Here is a 20,733-nt window from a genome sequence, read left to right as displayed (position 1 = left end):
TACTGGTATATAGTGCCATTGTCTGACTGGGAATTCAAAGAATATATGGGGGTTATGTGCACCCACAATTTTTAATACTGGTATATAGTGCCATTGTCTGACTGGGAATTCAAAGAATATATGGGGGTTATGTGCACCCACAATTTTTACTACTGGTATACAGTGCCATTGTCTGACTGGGAATTCAAAGAATATATGGGGGTTATGTGCACCCACAATTTTTAATACTGGTATATAGTGCCATTGTCTGACTGGGAATTCAAAGAATATATGGGGGTTATGTGCACCCACAATTTTTAATACTGGTATACAGTGCCATTGTCTGACTGGGAATTCAAAGAATATATGGGGGTTATGTGCACCCACAATTTTTAATACTGGTATATAGTGCCATTGTCTGACTGGGAATTCAAAGAATATATGGGGGTTATGTGCACCCACAATTTTTACTACTGGTATACAGTGCCATTGTCTGACTGGGAATTCAAAGAATATATTGGGAATACAAATACCCTCATTTCTTGCTACTGCCATATAGTGCCAGTGTCTGACTGGGAATTCAAAGAATATATGGGGGTTATGTGCACCCACAATTTTTAATACTGGTATATAGTGCCATTGTCTGACTGGGAATTCAAAGAATATATGGGGGTTACGTGCACCCACAATTTTTGCTACTGGTATACAGTGCCATTGTCTCACTGGGAATTCCACAAATAATTTGGGGATTCATTCACCCTACATCTCAGGCTCTTGCCATATTCACCCAGGTTGTCAGTGCTGCACCAGCTCGTTCCCAGACAGCTCGGCCCGAAAAACACGTTACCTATATAGAGGATTTGGACAATGAAGACAACATGTTCTAAATCTAATGTCTGCACCTTCTCCAGAATTAAAATAAAGGCAGCGTTTAACTTTCAAATAGCACTGCACAAAGGAAGAGCTTATCAGCTTGTCTCATGACATGCTACTGAAAAGTTTCATTTGTGTATCTTAATGTAAATATAGTTGTATAAGCTTTTTGGGTTTTAGGCACTGCCAAGTTATTTATTACCACCCGCTCCCTTATAATGATGATGACGCCAAAGTCACTGTGGGTGTTCAGAGCTCACAGCTTTGGGTGACATTTGTCTTGCTCTCTGTCGGTACCAGCTGTCTTTTTGGATACCGTAAAGTTATGTTGACTTTATTAACAGCTATAGAAGCTTTAGCCAGGTTGTGACGGTGTGTAACCCTAACAACACTAAGTGGGATACACATTAATAGTCAGTCTATGTACGCTAAACGTATCACTGAAGTAATTTTTTTTCCCTCTCCCCTAATATAAGAAAGGAACAGACATTAGACCTAGACCGGGGTTCGAGGCTTGAAAAAATCCAGTATTATTTGTTCTTCATGATGTGAAATATGTGTTGAAAAGCAACCCAAGATGAAGTCAGCCATGTGTGCCAGTGTGTTACTTGGCATGCCTTTGCTGGCCCCAACTGTAAGGGTCACTCTCCATTTCCTCCATTTTCCACTTCCCTTCACACCATTTGTGGTGAAGCAATGGGATGCACTGAAGTGCACCCTCTAGCCTCGTGTGGGATAGGGACATCAGATGCCACTCCAACCCCCTCGTCTTCCTCCGCCAGCCAACGGTGCGAAGATGAGAGGAGTGTGCTCTGAATGTTTTCTGCCTAGCAGAGGCTAGTTCTCACTTACGAAAATGGCCCCACTTTGACCTGTATATCAGGCACAATGGTGTAGGTTTCAAAGAAACATGGCACCAACAAGTTGGAAAACGTGGGCCATGCGTGGACCGTGTTTGAGTCTGGCAAGCTCCAGATCTGCTACCAGGTTCCAGCCATTATCACAGGCGCAAAAATGCCAGGCCCCAGGTGTAGCAGGGAAAAAAAAATGCCATTTCAGCCAGGATGGCATCCCTGACCTCGGAGGCACTGTGCTGTCTGTCCCCCAAGCTGATCAGTTTCAGCACGGCCTGCTGACATCTCCCCATGCCAGTGTTACAGTGTTTTCCGCTAGTAGCTGGGGTGGAGGTTGCAGCTTCGTAGGGTTTCAGTCTACTCCTGCCATGAATTTTGGCCTGGGAGAGGAGATAGGCCACCCCAGTTTGCACCCGGGGAACAGACTCCACCACATTCACCCTGCCTGTCATTAAAGATAAGCACTGCAGCATCCCTGACCACAGGCGCTTGTCCATGTGTCGGTGGTCAAGTGGACCTTGCAGCAAAGCGCAGAGCTCTGGGCCCGACTGATGTTATGGGACACATGCAGGCGCAAGGCAGAGACAGCACACCAAGAGAAGTAGTAACGGCTAGGCCCAGCATAGGGAGGTGCCCCAGCTGCCATCTGCTGACGGAAGGCCTGGGTCTCCAGAAGCATAAACAAACACCAACATCTCCAGGGCCAGCAGTTTATCGATGAGGCTGTTACAGGCTTGGGCATGGGGGTGGGTTGTATTGTACTTCTGCCTGCAATGAAAAGCTTGGGAAATGTGGAGTGGCTGGGAAGAGGCGCATGATGGTGCAGGCCAAAAGGGCGCATGAGGGTGAACTCCCCAATGTGTCAGAGATAGGTGTGTAGGTGTCCTTGCATCATATACTTGCACCATATTTGGCTTTGGAAGTTAATTTTGTGCCAAAAAGTGGTTAAGACAGCGATCCCTCAGCTACTCCCGTTACACTGTCTATTGAAGTTACCATCTGTGGAAGTGGACCACCATTTCTAAGATCCCAAAGGAAGCAGGCAAGAGATGTGCAGTTCAGAAAAAAAGATGAGAAAATAAGTTTAGGCTGTAGAGCACAGAGGGATCGGAGAGGACAGAGCTGGTGTCGGCCAGGTATTCCCACAACATGCGCCTATACTTGTCCCTCCTGGTGACACTAGGCCCCTGAGTGGCAGTAATTTGTCCAGGGGGGCCATTAACGTGTTCCAGACCTAGGAATAAGTCTTCCAACAGGGTAGAGTTTTGCATGCCTTTGCTTCTACCCACTGTTTTTGCTGCTTAGCTTCCCTCCACATCTACTCTGCTTTCACCCCTAAACATCACCCCAGTTTATGCCTTTGCTTCTACCCAGGTTTTTTGTTGATTTAGCTTCCCTCTACATCTACACTGCTTTAGCCCCTAGACATCACCCCTGTCCATGTGGGGTCGGTGGCCTCGTCATCCACCAACTCCTCTTCCAATTGCGCACTGCCCCCTTACTGCAAACCGCACATGACCACAGCTTGCCTTGATGGCAACTGTGTCTCATGATCCCCACTTAGGTCCAGACAAGTCGGTGGCGGGTCCAAAACCCCAAAATTGGAAGGAAATGGCAGATGCTGCAGTATTTCTAACACCTGTTCCTGGTGCTCGGGCCTGGTCTGTGTTGTACCCTGCACCCTGCTTAACGCATCTGCCATATCCGAAGTTGTGCTGAGCGCATGCTAATGTTTCGTGTCCAGTGCAATGGATGGGATGGGATTTCACATAAGTCTGCCACCCATGGCCACTCATGGTTGAGCAACTGAGGGAGTTGACTTTGATGAACCCGAGGGTTTTGGAGTTGGAACTACATCAAAGGTCTGTGCTGCTCACACACTCTGCTCAACACATGATATGTTTAGTGCCAGCAGTGTGGAGACGTCGCACAACAGCCGTTGTTCCAGCAGGTACAGGCGTTGTAGGAGTGCATAGAGGCTAGCAGCGGCAACTATACACTTTAAAAACTATCCGCACAAGCGCCACACTTTCACCAGTAGCTCAGGAACATTGGGGTACCTTTTTCAAAAGATTAGCAGCAATGAGTTAAAAACGTGGCCCAGGCATGGAATATGTTGCAGGCTGCCAAGCTACAGAGCCAATCCCAGGTTACGGCCATTATCACACATGACAACATGCCTGGGCCCAGGTGCAGTGGCAAAAACCACATTGCCGTCTCATCGAGGATGGGATGACTCACTTTGTAGGCAGTGTGCTGTCTGGCCCCCAAGCTGATGAGCTTCAGCACGGCCCGCTGACGTCTCCCCACACCAGTGTTGCAGCGTTTCCAGCTCGTAGCTGGGGTCAATTTAACAGCGGAGGAGGGTGGTGTTTCAGCCCTCCTCCCAGGAATGTTGTGTGGGGAGACAAGTCAGGCCACCACATTTTGCGACCCGGTCCACGCCTCAACTACATTCAACCACTGTGCCCAAATTGAAAGTTAGCGTCCCTGTCCGCATGCACTTGTCCATTCGTAACTGGTCACATGGAACTTTAGGGCTAAGCGCTGAATTTAGGGACCGCCTCATGTTTGGGGGAAAGTGCTGGTGTGGACGGCACAGTGCGGTGGCGCAGTAGACACTCTGCCCAAAAAGGGCAGAGTGTCCCCCAGCCGGGATTCCAACATCTCCTGGGCCAGATTTCTTGAGATGAGGCCGTTGAAGCCTTGGGCATGTGGGTGGGTTGCGCTGTACTTTAGCATGAAATGAAAGGCTTGGGAGATGGGGAGTTGCTGGGAAGAGGCGCATGATGGCGCGGGCAAAAGGAGAAATGGCAGGAAAAGGTGAGGATAAGGGTGAACTCCCCAAAGTGTCAGAGGCAGATGTGGAGGTGTCCTGGCTCCTGGTCTGGACTGCAGCGCCAGCCCTGTCAACAGTGGAAGAGGCAGTGGCCGCCAGGCCAAACGACGATTATCCTGCGCTTGCTCTCACCCACTGAGCCCAGGGGCAGCGGGGATAAACAAATTGCCATCTCATCCAGGATGGCATCCCTGACCTCAGAGGCAATGTGCTGTCCGTCTCCCAAGCTGATGAGCTTCAGCCCAGCCTGCTGACGTCTCCCCACACCAGTGTTGCAGCGTTTTCAGCTCGTAGCTGGGGTCAATCTAACAGCGGAGGAGGAGGAGGGTGGTGTTTCAGCCCTCCTCCCAGGAATGTTTTGTGGGGAAACAAGTCAGGAAAATTCTTGAAACGGGAGAGTTTTGCATCTTTGCCCTTGCTGCCTATGGACATCCCTTTGCCTCTAGCCACCATTTTCCCTGCTTTGCTTGCCTCCACATCCACACTGCTTTTGCCCCTAGACATCACCCCAGTCCATGCCTTAGCTTGTACCCCCAGTTTTTCCTGCTTAGCTTGCCTCCACATCCACACTGCTTTTGCCCCTAGACATCACCCCAGTCCATGCCTTAGCTTGTACCCCCAGTTTTTCCTGCTTAGCTTGCCTCCACATCCACACTGCTTTTGCCCCTAGACATCATCCCTATCCATGCCTCTTCCCCTAGCCATAACTCTGCCACCCCTGGAAACTCATGGTGCAGAAACTTTGGTTGCTGACTTTGAGGAACCCTTGGGTTTTGTAGATGGAACTCCATCAAAGGTCTGTGCAGCTCACACACCCTGCTCAAGATATGGTATTGTAGGGTTTCAGCGTGTGTGAATGACGGACAACAGCCTGTGTTTGGACAGATGTAGGCCTTGCTAGAGTGTTTTTAGGCTAGCAGCGACTCCTGTGCACTTGCAAAAGTGGGCGCACAAGCGCCGCATTTTCAACAGTAGCTTCGGTACATTTGGGTATGTTTTTAAAAAACTTTGCACCACTAGGTTAGACGTGGGCCAAACATGGAACGTGTTGGAGGCTGGCAAGCTCCAGAGCCGCTACCAGGTTCCAGCCATTATCACAGGCGTAAAAATGCCAGGCCCCAGGTGTAGCAGGGAAAAAAAAATGCCATCTCAGCCAGGATGGCATCCCTGACCTCGGAGGCACTGTGCTGTCTGTCCCCCAAGCTGATGAGCTTCAGCACCGCCTGCTGACGTCTCCCCACACCAGTGTTTTAGCGTTTGCCGCTAGTAGCTGTGGTGGAGGTTGCAGCGTCGTAGGGTTTCAGTCTACTCCTGCCATGAATTTTGGCCTGGGAGAGGAGATAGGCCACCCCAGTTTGCACCCGGGGAACAGACTCCACCACATTCACCCTGCCTGTCATTAAAGATAAGCACTGCAGCATCCCTGACCACAGGCGCTTGTCCAAGTGTCGGTGGTCAAGTGGACCTTGCAGCAAAGCGCGGAACTAAGGGCCCACCTGATGTTGAGTGACACGTGCTGGTGCAAGGCGGGGACGCCACACCGGGAGAAGTTGAGACGGCTAGGGACGGCATAGTGAGGTGCCACAGTTGCCATCAGGTCCGGGAAGGCGGGAGTTTCAACAAGCCGGAACGCCAACCTCTCCTGGGCCAGCAGTTTAGCGATGTTGGCGTTCTAGGCTTGCGTGGGTGGGTGGTTAGCGGTGTATTTCTGCCGGCGCTCCAATGTCTGAGAGATGGTGGGTTGTTGTAAAGAAGCGCCTGATGGTGCCTTTGATGGTGCAGGAGAAGGAGATAAGACAGAAACAGGGGAGGATGAGGGAGAAGTCAACAAAGTGGCGGAGGCAGATGAAGTGATGTCCTGGCTCGTCCTCTGGAGTGCATCGCCAGCACTGTGAGCAGAGGCAGTGGCATGAACGGCGGGCGACGTTTGTCCTGCCGTTGCTGCCTGCCACTGATTCCATTGCTTGGATTCCAAATGACGGTGCATTGAAGTGGTGGACAGGTTGCTCTTCTCAGGGCCCCTACTCGATTTCGAGAGGCAAATTGTGTAGACGACACTATATCTGTCCTCGGCGCATTCCTTGAAAAAACTCTACACCTTCAAGAAACGTGCCCTCGATGGGGGAGTTTTTCTGGGCTGGGTACAAAAGGGAACATCTTCGGACATTCCGGGTCTGGCCTGGCTTCGGCAAAGCAGCTGACCTCTGCCTCTGGACATGTCTCTGCCTCTAGCTACCCTTTTTGGTGCTGCACCTGCCTCAACATCCACACTACTTTCCCAGCTTGACATCTGCCTTGTCCAGGTGGGGTCGGTGTCCTCGTCGTCCACCACCTCCTCTTCCAACTCCTGTCTCGCCTCCTCCTCCTGCACAATGCGCATGTCAACTGGCTGCCCTGACAGCAACTGCGTCTCATCGTCGTCGATGAGGGTGGGTTGCTGGTCATCCGCCACCAAATCGACCGGAGATGGAATGGAGGAGACTCTAGTGTTTGAGCATCTGGACACAGATACTCGTCTGTTAGGTCCGTGGAATCGCGAAATGGAGGGGCAGGTTGCGGTACAGTCAAAGGAAGGGAGAACAGCTCTGGGGAGCAGGGACAGTTGGGGTTATTGTTCTGGGAAGATTGGGAATTTTGGTTGGAAGGAGGACAAGACTGTTGGGTAAGAGGAGGTAGAGGCTGACTGGCTGGTGGACAATGTGCTTTAAGCGTTATCTGACAGCCATTGCAAGATCTGTTCCTGGTTCTCGGGCCTACTAATCTTTGTACCATTCAGCCTAGTTAATGTGGAACTTTTGTGCAAAGCGCAGAACTTAGGGCCCGCCTGATGTTAAGGGACACACGCTGGTACAAGGCTCAACTCACCCTAAGTGCCAAAAACACTGCTGGTGCAAGGCTCTACTCATGCCAAGGGCCTCAATCTCTGCTGGTAGCTCAGCTTAAGGTCATGTAACTTTGTTTGGAAGGGCTCATGTTAAGGGCTAGAAAAGTGAATTTTGGAAGGTCTTACCACATCACACACACACACACACACACACACTCAAAATGACAGTTAAGGGTGAGGGCTTTTGGAATTCCCATTGCCTATTCCATTTGTGGTTGTCATGGGGAACGTGATTTAAAGGGGTGGTTGTTACTGTTTGTTGAGCTTAAATTGGGGTTTGTGTCCATCCATTTGGGGAGTAAAGAAGGTTTCCAGGTATTTTCCCACTTTGATAGAGGTTTTTTTGAATGTGGAAAGTGTGTAGTTGTTAGGCAGTGATGTTGGGGTAATAGAGGGTCTTTGGTGTGTTAGATGCCCCCAGACATGCTTCCCCTGCTGTCCCAGTGTCATTCCAGAGGTGTTGGCATCATTTCCTGGGGTGTCATAGTGGACTTGGTGACCCTCCAGACACGGATTTGGGTTTCCCCCTTAACGAGTATCTGTTCCCCATAGACTATAATGGGGTTCGAAACCCGTTCGAACACACGAACATTGAGCGGCTGTTCGAATCGAATTTCGAACCTCGAACATTTTAGTGTTCGCTCATCTCTAGTTATTATTATAATCTAAGGTCTCTTCTGGCACCAGAGTATATCGGAGGTTGGGTTATACTCACCTTTCCTGGGCTCTACCGTGATATCCGGTCAACCCATGACTAATATGTTCATGTCACAAGCAACTTCACATAGATCAGCTTCCTAGTCCCTTACAGAGAGTCCATGTAAGGGTTAATGGTAGAGATGAGTGAACCAGTTCAAACTAGGTTTGTTACAAATTTTCCAAAAATTTTGGGTTTGGTTAAACTCAAAATTTTGGGGGTTTACCACCTAGGAGTTATTGTTATAATCTGGGGTTTCTTCAATACACAGGGGGCAGGAAGGGTGTGTAAAAATAGAAAACACTTTTCTGGGCTTCACCACATCACCCAGTCTTCTTTCCCGAGTGTCCATGGCGTGGCCCGCCTCGCTCCCTGGCGTCATTGCTCAGGTCACCGCAGATGACCAGTGATGCACAATGTTAAAGTGTCATCATGTCAATACCCCCCATCTGACCTAATTGATGGTCAATCGGACTGACTAGGTCAGAGAGACCACCCAAATGGACCACCCATGGATGACCTGAAAAGAACACCATGGATGGTGGGGCCCAGGAAAGGTGTTTTGTTTTTTGGAATTTTTTTTTTTGCATTTTTTATGCACCCTCTCTAGTCTCTGATTATTATATTCAGCAGTCTGAAGAGACCACAAAATATAATGTTGGTTCGTAGATGGCAAACCTCAAAAATGTTGGAATCCCAAATTTTTGAAAAATCCATAACACATGGTTTGTTACAAACCAGTTCTTTGATCTATACCAGTAAACCTTAAATACAACTCCTAGCACGCATCTGAACTATGAGAAACTGCTTGGGAAATGAAGTTCTACATGGTGGCCATTCAGATGAACGTTGTCCATGTAATACATGGACAGGTTGAGTCCTCCAGGACAGGAGACACAAGTTCCTCACTTTGGGTTGTAGAATTTGACCATGAGCTGAGGACCTTCTCTTCCTTGATATACGTGGAGGGAACTTTCAATCAGAAGAGTCTTATGATGACTGTATATCAAAAGGTTGTAAAGATGGAGACCTCCTCAAAACATTCTCCATTCCTCCCAATATTAGTAGAGGGTATACTGCATAAGTGAATGATCAAGTCCTAAGTTCTTCAAGTCTTTATATGTAACAACAAATGTATCTCTCTTCCTGCAGGATGCATCCATCGCTCACAGGTTCCACATGATGCGAGAAAAACATCCCGAAAAGTTCAACAGTAGGTAAGAGACTCGTACGGGACCTCTGGATATTTTTGCAGAAGTTGTTTTATTGTTGTGTAACCTTTGTACCCGGTGTGACATCTTTCTGGACTTTCCAATGGTTAGACCCCATACTGCACCCGTATATTTTTAGAAATGCGTTGTGCACATAACCTCCTCCTTTTTGGTCCTTATTAATGGCTGGAACTAGGCAACATGGGACAATTAGGGGGTACAGAGATGTAACATGGCTTCTCTACGCCTGGGGTAAAAGTGCAGTTCATGGTGCTACTCCTTTATCGAATACCCCAAATGTTTCTTTGCCACGTAAACTATATTACTATTCCAAATGGCACAAGGCAGGTAGGGACCCATTACAGATTTTGCACTGGGCCCAGGACAAGTTACACGTTACACCTCCCAGTCATCCATTCACCAGCACCAACCACCTGGGACACATTTCCCTCCAGCTCCTGGATAGTTATGCCCCTCTGGGGTAGGTTGAAGACTCCACATCAAGATATAGCCCCAAGCTTCCTGCAAACCCTATGGTTCACACCGACACCGATGTCGTCAACACCATCATTGCTCGGTCTTAGGACTCTCGCCACATGGGACATGGAGGTTTAATCTGATGGATATTGTATACTGATGCCTCCTATTATCCTCTAGATCTAGAAGAATGGTGAAAGTACAGGAGCAAAAGTGTGTACATGGAGGTGCCATATAGATCCCTGTGCATGTCTTTGGATACCTCTGTATGGTGGTGGAAGCCACCAATGTCTACAACTTTTGCCTTAGGTGTGCTTGTAGACTGTTTATATCCTGTTGATATGTATATGAGCCGTCAATATATGGCTATTCTGAAGTATATCACAGTGTATGGTATATTTCTGTATACATTGCTTTACTGTTGATGACTTATGGCCGTACTGTGTTTTATATTACTGCCATATTACTTCCAACAAGAACTTTTTGGAAAGTCTGATCTTTCTTCTGGATTGGTGGAACCCACTTGTGCCTATCGGTTGGTCATTGGGTGGCGTTCTTCTCGTGCCAGTCTTGGTACAGATTTGGCCTGATATGGCCTGATACACTGTAGTCACCCCAGGCCGCAACCTCTTCCTATAAAGTCATCCTTTCATGCAGACTTTTTGGGTCTTCTATACAGCACTCCATTACGACCTTTGCAACATCTGTTAAACCTGGTGTTAACATGTAAGTCTGAATCATAGCCGTGACTTTACCCAAAAGATAGCCTTGAAAACTTGAACGTGTATCTGAGATGCGGGAGCCATTGGAGCTGAGCACCCTTGTGTGAGCTGGGCACCAAGAAAACTACAGAAACCTCGATAGTACCTCTTTATAACTTAGTAGGGTCCATGGTTACTATTACAAGTGGGGGCCATGACGCTAATATGAACATAACCATAGGTAAAGATGTTTTTTACCAGCAAAACTGGTCAGGGTTTCGGGTCAACACAAAGAACAATGCTTTTTGGTGAGAATATCAATGGAGGCTGAGATACAGTGATACATATTGTAGCTATTTTGTATCGTTATATGTGTGTAGGACCTATGGTCACATGACCAGAAGGGAAGGTCCTTAAGCTAGTAGGAATATTGATAGGAGCTGAAATAGAAAGGTTGTAGATTTGGTTCTACTGAGAAGATTGGGCCCATCTAAAGGGTGCACTTGGGATGCAGGCAAGAAAAGTGGGTGCAATGGCTATAGCAGGAGATACAAAGATGCCAGAAGATCTGATATCCCCAGTTAGGAGTAATGGTCAGGGTAACAAAATGACTACGAGGATATATGGTATAGTCACTTGTCGGCTACGCAACGGTCACTACATGAATCCTCTTGTAGATATTTGATGTAAAAATATATAACTTATAAAAATCAATTAAACAAATATTCTCCGTAATCTAAATCTACGCTTAGAATCTGAAATATTAAAGAAAAAACATTCTACTTGTAAAAAATTGATGAGCAGAGTCGATAGGTTTTAATATAATTTCTTCACTTAATTTACAATTATCGCCCCATTGTTTCTAATTAGAGAATAAATAATCAGGGTATAATCACTGTACCAGGGCCGAGTCTGATCCGAGGGGGGAGACGTGTAAAAGCAGCGGGGGGCCGACGTGAAACAACTGGAAGAAATGGAATATAAATTAATTCAAAATCAATAAGAAGAATTTTATGTTATTTATTTGAGAGCAAAGAGGAAAAAGCCATTTAATCTGTTAAACTTCTGTGACAATGTGTAAAGTGCGTATTATAGCGGAATAGACGGCGTGTTAATTGAAATGTGGTAAAATCTGCAGAGGACGAACAAATCTAATGAAAGTATTCCAATTATTGTAAGTAACATCTTCTACTATACTCTATATATAGTACTGAGAGCAAGAGCAGGATCGATGGCAGTATTATAGTAGTTATATTCTTATACATAGGAGCAGTATTATAGTAGTTATATTCTTGTACATAGGAGCAGTTTTTTAGTAGTTATATTCTTGTACATAGGAGGTAGTATTATAGTAGTTATATTCTTGTACATAGGAGTAGTATTATAGTAGTTATATTCTTGTACATAGGAGTAGTATTATAGTAGTTATATTCTTGTACATAGGAGTAGTATTATAGTAGTTATATTCTTGTACATAGGAGTAGTATTATAGTAGTTATATTCTTGTACATAGGAGCAGTATTATAGTAGTTATATTCTTGTACATAGGAGTAGTATTATAGTAGTTATATTCTTGTACATAGGAGTAGTATTATAGTAGTTATATTCTTGTACATAGGAGGTAGTATTATAGTAGTTATATTCTTGTACATAAGAGTAGTATTATAGTAGTTATATTCTTGTACATAGGAAGCAGTATTATAGTAGTTATATTCTTGTACATAGGAGTAGTATTATAGTAGTTATATTCTTGTACATAGGAGCAGTATTATTGTAGTTCTATTCTTGTACATAGGAGTGGTATTATAGTAGTTGTATTCTTGTACAAAGGAGGTAGTATTATAGTAGTTATATTCTTGTACATAGGAGTAGTATTATAGTAGTTATATTCTTGTACATAGGAGCAGTATTATTGTAGTTATATTCTTGTACATAGGAGGCAGTATTATAGTAGTTATATTCTTGTACATAGGAGTAGTATTATAGTAGTTATATTCTTGTACATAGGAGTAGTATTATAGTAGTCATATTCTTGTACATAGGAGTAGTATTATAGTAGTTATATTCTTGTACATAGGAGGTAGTATTATAGTAGTTATATTCTTGTACATAGGAGTAGTATTATAGTAGTTATATTCTTGTACATAGGAGCAGTATTATAGTAGGTATATTCTTGTACATAGGAGCAGTATTATAGTAGTTATATTCTTGTACATAGGAGTAGTATTATAGTAGTTATATTCTTGTACATAGGAGTAGTATTATAGTAGTTATATTCTTGTACATAGGAGCAGTATTATAGTACTTATATTCTTGTACATAGGAGCAGTATTATAGTAGTTATATTCTTGTACATAGGAGTAGTATTATAGTAGTTATATTCTTGTACATAGGAGTAGTATTATAGTAGTTATATTCTTGTACATAGGAGCAGTATTATAGTAGTCATATTCTTGTACATAGGAGCAGTATTATAGTAGTTATATTCTTGTACATAGGAGTAGTATTATAGTAGTTATATTCTTGTACATGGGAGTAGTATTATAGTAGTTATATTCTTGTACATAGGAGCAGTATTATAGTAGGTATATTCTTGTACATAGGAACAGTATTATAGTAGTTATATTCTTGTACATAGGAGTAGTATTATAGTAGTTATATTCTTGTACATAGGAGTAGTATTATAGTAGTTATATTCTTGTACATAGGAGTAGTATTATAGTAGTTATATTCTTGTACATAGGAGCAGTATTATAGTAGTTATATTCTTGTACATAGGAGTAGTATTATAGTAGTTATATTCTTGTACATAGGAGTAGTATTATAGTAGTTATATTCTTGTACATAGGAGTAGTATTATAGTAGTTATATTCTTGTACATTGGAGCAGTATTATAGTACTTACACTCACCGGCCACTTTATTAGGTACACCATGCTAGTAACGGGTTGGACCCCCTTTTGCCTTCAGAACTGCCTCAATTCTTCGTGGCATAGATTCAACAAGGTGCTGGAAGCATTCCTCAGAGATTTTGGTCCATATTGACATGATGGCATCACACAGTTGCAGTCGCAGATTTGTCGGCTGCACATCCATGATGCGAATCTCCCGTTCCACCACATCCCAAAGATGCTCCTCTATTGGATTGAGATCTGGTGACTGTGGAGGCCATTGGAGTACAGTGAACTCATTGTCATGTTCAAGAAACCAGTCTGAGATGATTCCAGCTTTATGACATGGCATTGCATTATCCTGCTGAAAGTAGCCATCAGATGTTGGGTACATTGTGGTCATAAAGGGATGGACATGGTCAGCAACAATACTCAGGTAGGCTTTGGCGTTGCAACGATGCTCAATTGGTACCAAGGGGCCCAAAGAGTGCCAAGAAAATATTCCCCACACCATGACACCACCACCACCAGCCTGAACCGTTGATACAAGGCAGGATGGATCCATGCTTTCATGTTGTTGACGCCAAATTCTGACCCTACCATCCCAATGTCGCAGCAAAAATCGAGACTCATCAGACCAGGCAACGTTTTCCAATCTTCAATTGTCCAATTTCGATGAGCTTGTGCAAATTGTAGCCTCAGTTTCCTGTTCTTAGCTGAAAGGAGTGGCACCCGGTGTGGTCTTCTGCTGCTGTAGCCCATCTGTAGCCTCAAAGTTGGACGTACTGTGCGGCGTTCAGAGATGCTCTTCTGGCTACCTTGGTTGTAACGGGTGGCTATTTGAGTCACTGTTGCCTTTCTATCAGCTCGAACCAGTCTGGCCATTCTCCTCTGACCTCTGGCATCAACAACGCATTTCCACCCACAGAACTGCCGCTCACTGGATGTTTTTTCTTTTTCGGACCATTCTCTGTAAACCCTAGAGATGGTTGTGCGTGAAAATCCCAGTAGATCAGCAGTTTCTGAAATACTCAGACCAGCCCTTCTGGCACCAACAACCATGCCACGTTCAAAGGCACTCAAATCACCTTTCTTCCCCATACTGATGCTCGGTTTGAACTGCAGGAGATTGTCTTGACCATGTCTACATGCCTAAATGCACTGAGTTGCTGCCATGTGATTGGCTGATTAGAAATTAAGTGTTAACGAGCAGTTGGATAGGTGTACCTAATAAAGTGGCCGGTGAGTGTATATTCTTGTACATAGGAGCAGTATTATAGTAGTTATATTCTTGTAAATAGCAGCAGTATTATAGTAGTTATATTCTTGTACATAGGAGTAGTATTATAGTAGTTATATTCTTGTGCATAGGAGCAGTATTATAGTAGTTATATTCTTGTACATAGGAGTAGTATTATAGTAGTTATATTCTTGTACATAGGAGTAGTATTATACTAGTTATATTCTTGTACATAGGAGGTAGTATTATAGTAGTTATATTCTTGTACATAGGAGTAGTATTATAGTAGTTATATTCTTGTACATAGGAGTAGTATTATAGTAGTTATATTCTTGTACATAGGAGCAGTATTATTGTAGTTCTATTCTTGTACATAGGAGTAGTATTTTAGTAGTTATATTCTTGTATATAGGAGTAGTATTATAGTAGTTATATTCTTGTACATAGGAGTAGTATTATAGTAGTTATATTCTTGTACATAGGAGCAGTATTATTGTAGTTATATTCTTGTACATAGGAGGCAGTATTATAGTAGTTATATTCTTGTACATAGGAGTAGTATTATAGTACTTATATTCTTGTACATAGGAGCAGTATTATAGTAGTTATATTCTTGTACATAGGAGTAGTATTATAGTAGTTATATTCTTGTACATAGGAGTAGTATTATAGTAGTTATATTCTTGTACATAGGAGCATTATTATAGTAGGTATATTCTTGTACATAGGAGCAGTATTATAGTAGTTATATTCTTGTACATAGGAGTAGTATTATAGTAGTTATATTCTTGTACATAGGAGCAGTATTATAGTACTTATATTCTTGTACATAGGAGCAGTATTATAGTAGTTATATTCTTGTACATAGGAGTAGTATTATAGTAGTTATATTCTTGCACATAGGAGTAGTATTATAGTAGTTATATTCTTGTACATAGGAGCAGTATTATAGTAGTTATATTCTTGTACATAGGAGCAGTATTATAGTACTTATATTCTTGTACATAGGAGCAGTATTATAGTAGTTATATTCTTGTACATAGGAGTAGTATTATAGTAGTTATATTCTTGTACATAGGAGGCAGTGTTATAGTAGTTATATTCTTGTACATAGGAGTAGTATTATAGTAGTTATATTCTTGTACATAGGAGTAGTATTATAGTAGTTATATTCTTGTACATAGGAGCAGTATTATTGTAGTTCTATTCTTGTACATAGGAGTAGTATTTTAGTAGTTATATTCTTGTATATAGGAGTAGTATTATAGTAGGTATATTCTTGTACATAGGAGCAGTATTATAGTAGTTATATTCTTGTACATAGGAGTAGTATTATAGTACTTATATTCTTGTACATAGGAGCAGTATTATAGTAGTTATATTCTTGTACATAGGAGTAGTATTATAGTAGTTATATTCTTGTGCATAGGAGCAGTATTATAGTAGTTATAGTCTTGTACATAGGAGTAGCATTATAGTAGTTATATTCTTGTACATAGGAGTAGTATTATAGTAGTTATATTCTTGTACATAGGAGCAGTATTATAGTACTTATATTCTTGTACATAGGAGCAGTATTATAGTAGTTATATTCTTGTACATAGGAGCAGTATTATAGTAGTTATATTCTTGTACATAGGAGGTAGTATTATAGTAGTTATATTTTTGTACATAGGAGTAGTATTATAGTAGTTATATTCTTGTACATAGGAGGCAGTGTTATAGTAGTTATATTCTTGTACATAGGAGTAGTATTATAGTAGTTATATTCTTGTACATAGGAGTAGTATTATAGTAGTTATATTCTTGTACATAGGAGCAGTATTATTGTAGTTCTATTCTTGTACATAGGAGTAGTATTTTAGTAGTTATATTCTTGTATATAGGAGTAGTATTATAGTAGTTATATTCTTGTACATAGGAGTAGTATTATAGTAGTTATATTCTTGTACATAGGAGCAGTATTATAGTAGTTATATTCTTGTACATAGGAGGCAGTATTATAGTAGTTATATTCTTGTACATAGGAGGCAGTATTATAGTAGTTATATTCTTGTACATAGGAGCAGTATTATAGTACTTATATTCTTGTACATAGGAGTAGTATTATAGTAGTTATATTCTTGTACATAGGAGTAGTATTATAGTAGTTATATTCTTGTACATAGGAGTAGTATTATAGTAGTTATATTCTTGTACATAGGAGTAGTATTATAGTAGTTATATTCTTGTACATAGGAGTAGTATTATAGTAGTTATATTCTTGTACATAGGAGTAGTATTATAGTAGTTATATTCTTGTACATAGGAGTAGTATTATAGTAGTTATATTCTTGTACATAGGAGCAGTATTATAGTACTTATATTCTTGTGCATAGGAGCAGTATTATAGTAGTTATATTCTTGTACATAGGAGCAGTATTATAGTAGTTATATTCTTGTACATAGGAGCAGTATTATAGTAGTTATAGTCTTGTACATAGGAGCAGTATTATAGTAGTTATATTCTTGTACATAGGAGTAGTATTATAGTAGTTATATTCTTGTACATAGGAGTAGTATTATAGTAGTTATATTCTTGTACATAGGAGCAGTATTATAGTAGTTATATTCTTGTGCATAGGAGTAGTATTATAGTAGTTATATTCTTGTACATAGGAGTAGTATTATAGTAGTTATATTCTTGTACATAGGAGTAGTATTATAGTAGTTATATTCTTGTACATAGGAGTAGTATTATAGTAGTTATATTCTTGTACATAGGAGTAGTATTATAGTAGTTATATTCTTGTACATAGGAGCAGTATTATAGTAGTTATATTCTTGTACATAGGAGCAGTATTATAGTAGTTATATTCTTGTACATAGGAGCAGTATTATAGTAGTTATATTCTTGTACATATGGGGTAGTATTATAGTAGGTGTATTCTTTTGCATAGAGGTAGTATTTTACCTACCTATCTGTATTACCAGTAGTATAACTTATACTGAACTATTAACCTTGGATATGTATTCTTTTAGTATTATGCCATGAAAACTTGTTATTTTAAGTTAAAATGAATGTCATATAGTTTTGTCCTCCCTGTAACTCCCCAGCCCTCGGGTTTAGCTTCCCCAGATTGCAGACTGTGTATAACTCTCAGCTTCTCTCCTTGCACAGCTGTGACATGTAAATCAGACCTTTCTATGGAAACACAAGTTGTACATTTCAGTGTTTAGTTTTGGGTCTTGTTATTATATTTTGCATACATGAGACTTGTTTATTTGCTCTCTTAGACATGTTTCTCTTCCATGCAAATCATGCACAGAACTTTCCTTGGATATTTTATCATCAAATACGGAATAATAGTTTATAGCTTATTCTTTTGCATATCGATGTAGTACATGCAAATCTCACTTCTGTTCCTATCCAATTCTGAGATTGCTTTATTGTTTCTTTCCCATCAGGCTAGAAATCGTTAATCTAATTTTTTTGTGAATATTAACAACAGAGAAGGAGGGAACCATGAAGTAGTGTGAATAATTGGAAGGCAATGTCTCAGCTGGGGCAATACCAGAGACTGACCCCATCTATGGTCTGTGGTCAGGTGGGACATGCCGACCTCATGATGCTCTGACAGTGTGACACTTGCATCAAAGCATCATGGCAGCCGGGTTCCCTTTTTTTGACCTTTGAAGCCTATGATTGGGCAAGTGATCTCCCGTTGAAAACAATTGGTCCCCAAATAAGCATCAAATTCCTACATGTGAACACCACCTAGGTCAGTTGACTGCTCCCACCAAAATTAATGGATCCTGCCCTTTAGACAACTCTGGTAACATCGTATCTGGCATGTTGAAATCCAACTGATCCTTCTCTCCCCTGACATCTGCCATCAGGAGAAAGTTGGGACGCCCCCATACACATTACACATTTGGCTGGTCCCACTGAAATTTCCTTCTTTTGCCAGACATCAGGAGAAAGTCAGGAAACCACCAAACACATTGGTGGAAGATAAGAATTTTCTCTTCATTTTCCGATGGCCGACTCGCCATGGTGTCACAGAAATTTATTTTTTACGCCCTCAAAGCTCCGAGTAGAGCTCGGTTTCATGTGACCAGATTCAGGCCGGGAAACTCCATCTTTATCGACTGAATTTGCCGGCCTGAACCTGGCACAGCTGAACTGAACTAAGCATGACAATTTAGTTGAGCCGAGTTAGGGGTCAGAACATCCAACCAATACATAGATCATGTTTCCTGACTTGAACGTGGCCACGTGAAATGGCTATAGCAGTCTATGGAGTCTGTGGAAAAGCTGAACTTCATTGGTAACCTTGCAATGCTTCATCAGATGCCATATCTCTGTCTTATGGCACCATACATAGGTGGCACTACATGGCGGCACATAGCATGCTCTATATAGTCTCCACCTATGAGCCCAATCGGTGTTTATCACGGTCGGACACAATGAGTAGTAATGTGTGGACATGTGACAACTTGCCAAGATGACTTTTTTTATTTCAAAAACTTTAAAAGAGCCTTACAATCTATCAGTATATGCAAAATATGAAGTATGCAAATGAACAATGAGATGATGAATGTATGTATGATAAACACAGAATAGAATGAATGCATAATAGACACCTAATTATGATCACATGCTTCACAATCAAAATGTATTCATCCAAAATCATTGATGACCTTGCATACTTGTTAAAAGTAGAGTGTGTCTGCAAGTGATGATCATCATGTAATAAAGAGAGGGAAAAAAACAATACAGGGATTCCCAGATCAGATGTTGAGAGTTAAGAAAAATTGTGTCTGATTAGCATCCATGAAAATGCTGAATAATGTCAATCGGGATTTTTTTTCTTCTTAAAAGTTCAAACGACGACTGTGGAGTCTTCGGCGCTTATTGCTGATTTTGAAACTTGACAGTAAACCAGAAGGAAAGAGTTCAACTCAAGAGATTTGTGAACTGCTGGGGATTAAAGGGCCCAGTGCCCAATAACCATAGTCTTGTCCATGATGAGTGGTTGGTCTTCCAGTGACTAGTAGAAGAACCCAATGTTTCTTTTCAAAAATAGAAGCTCGGTCTGAGACTCTGTGACGACCATGGAGTCTTCGTGGAGAAGGGAGAGTTCAACTTGAGATATTTTAACCAAAAACAACTGAGGATTAAAGGGCCCAGTGACCCTAGTATTGACCATGATGGGTGGCTGCCTTTCTGTGATCAGTAGAAGAACCGTTCGTGAATACAATAGTTTCTTCTCAAAAATAGAAGCTTGGTCCTAGACTGTATGACAAATGTAAAGTCTTCGGAATGCATTGGTAATTTTAACACTTGACAGTAAACCGGAAGGAAGAGTTCAACTCAAGATATTTGTGAACTCCTTGGATTAAAGGGTCCAGTGCCCGATAACCATAGTATTGACCATGATGGGTGGTTGGCCTTTCAATGGCTAGAAGAACCATTCCTGAATACCATAGTCTCTTTTCAAAAATAGAAGTTTGGTCCAAGACACTATGATGATTGTAGAGTCTTTGTCACTTATTGCTGACTTAAAACTAGACAGTAAACCAAAAGGAAAGAGTTCAACTCAAGATATTTGTGAACTACTGGAGATTAAAGGGCCCAGTGCCCAATAACCATAGATTTGACCATGATGGGTGGTTGGTCTTTCAATGACTAGAAGGAGAACTATTTTTGAATACCAATTCGAGGTTTTTTAAACTCACATTTACTACGGATGAAAGGGTCCTACGATTACTGACTATAGTATTGACCATGATGTAGAGTTGTCTTTTCAATGAGTGATAGAAGAACCATTCTTGAAAACAACAGTTTCTTCACAAAAATAGAAACTTGCTCTAAGACTCTAGGATGACCGTAGAGTCTTCCTCACTTTAACACTTTACAAAAAAGTAGAAGTAAGAGTTCAACTTGAGATATTTTCAATCAAAAACTACTGGGGGTTAACAGGCTCTGTGCCCAATTAACATAGTACCATAATGGCTGGTTGGCCTATCAAATATCAGTAGAAGAACCATTATAGAATACAATAGTTTCTTCTAAAAAATGGTTTGGTCTGAGACCAGTCTGTTGT

The 20,733-nt window shown here is 41.8% G+C and overlaps 1 protein-coding gene across 1 annotated transcript in view; it reads left to right on the top strand.

The window, feature by feature from the left end:
* DGKB (diacylglycerol kinase beta) overlaps positions 1-20,733 on the top strand; it is a 320,729-nt gene that overhangs the window by 161,134 nt on the left and 138,862 nt on the right. Inside the window, exon 20 of the mRNA XM_075271811.1 lies at positions 9,279-9,343. Within this exon, the coding sequence (XP_075127912.1) occupies positions 9,279-9,343 (65 nt within the window). The remainder of the gene's footprint in view (positions 1-9,278; positions 9,344-20,733) is intronic.

This window comes from Leptodactylus fuscus, chromosome 4 (assembly GCF_031893055.1).
Source record: "Leptodactylus fuscus isolate aLepFus1 chromosome 4, aLepFus1.hap2, whole genome shotgun sequence".
In the NCBI taxonomy this organism is placed as follows: Eukaryota; Metazoa; Chordata; class Amphibia; order Anura; family Leptodactylidae; genus Leptodactylus; species Leptodactylus fuscus.
The sequence above is the reverse complement of the archived record's forward strand: the minus strand, read 5'-3'. Positions and strand labels throughout refer to the sequence as shown.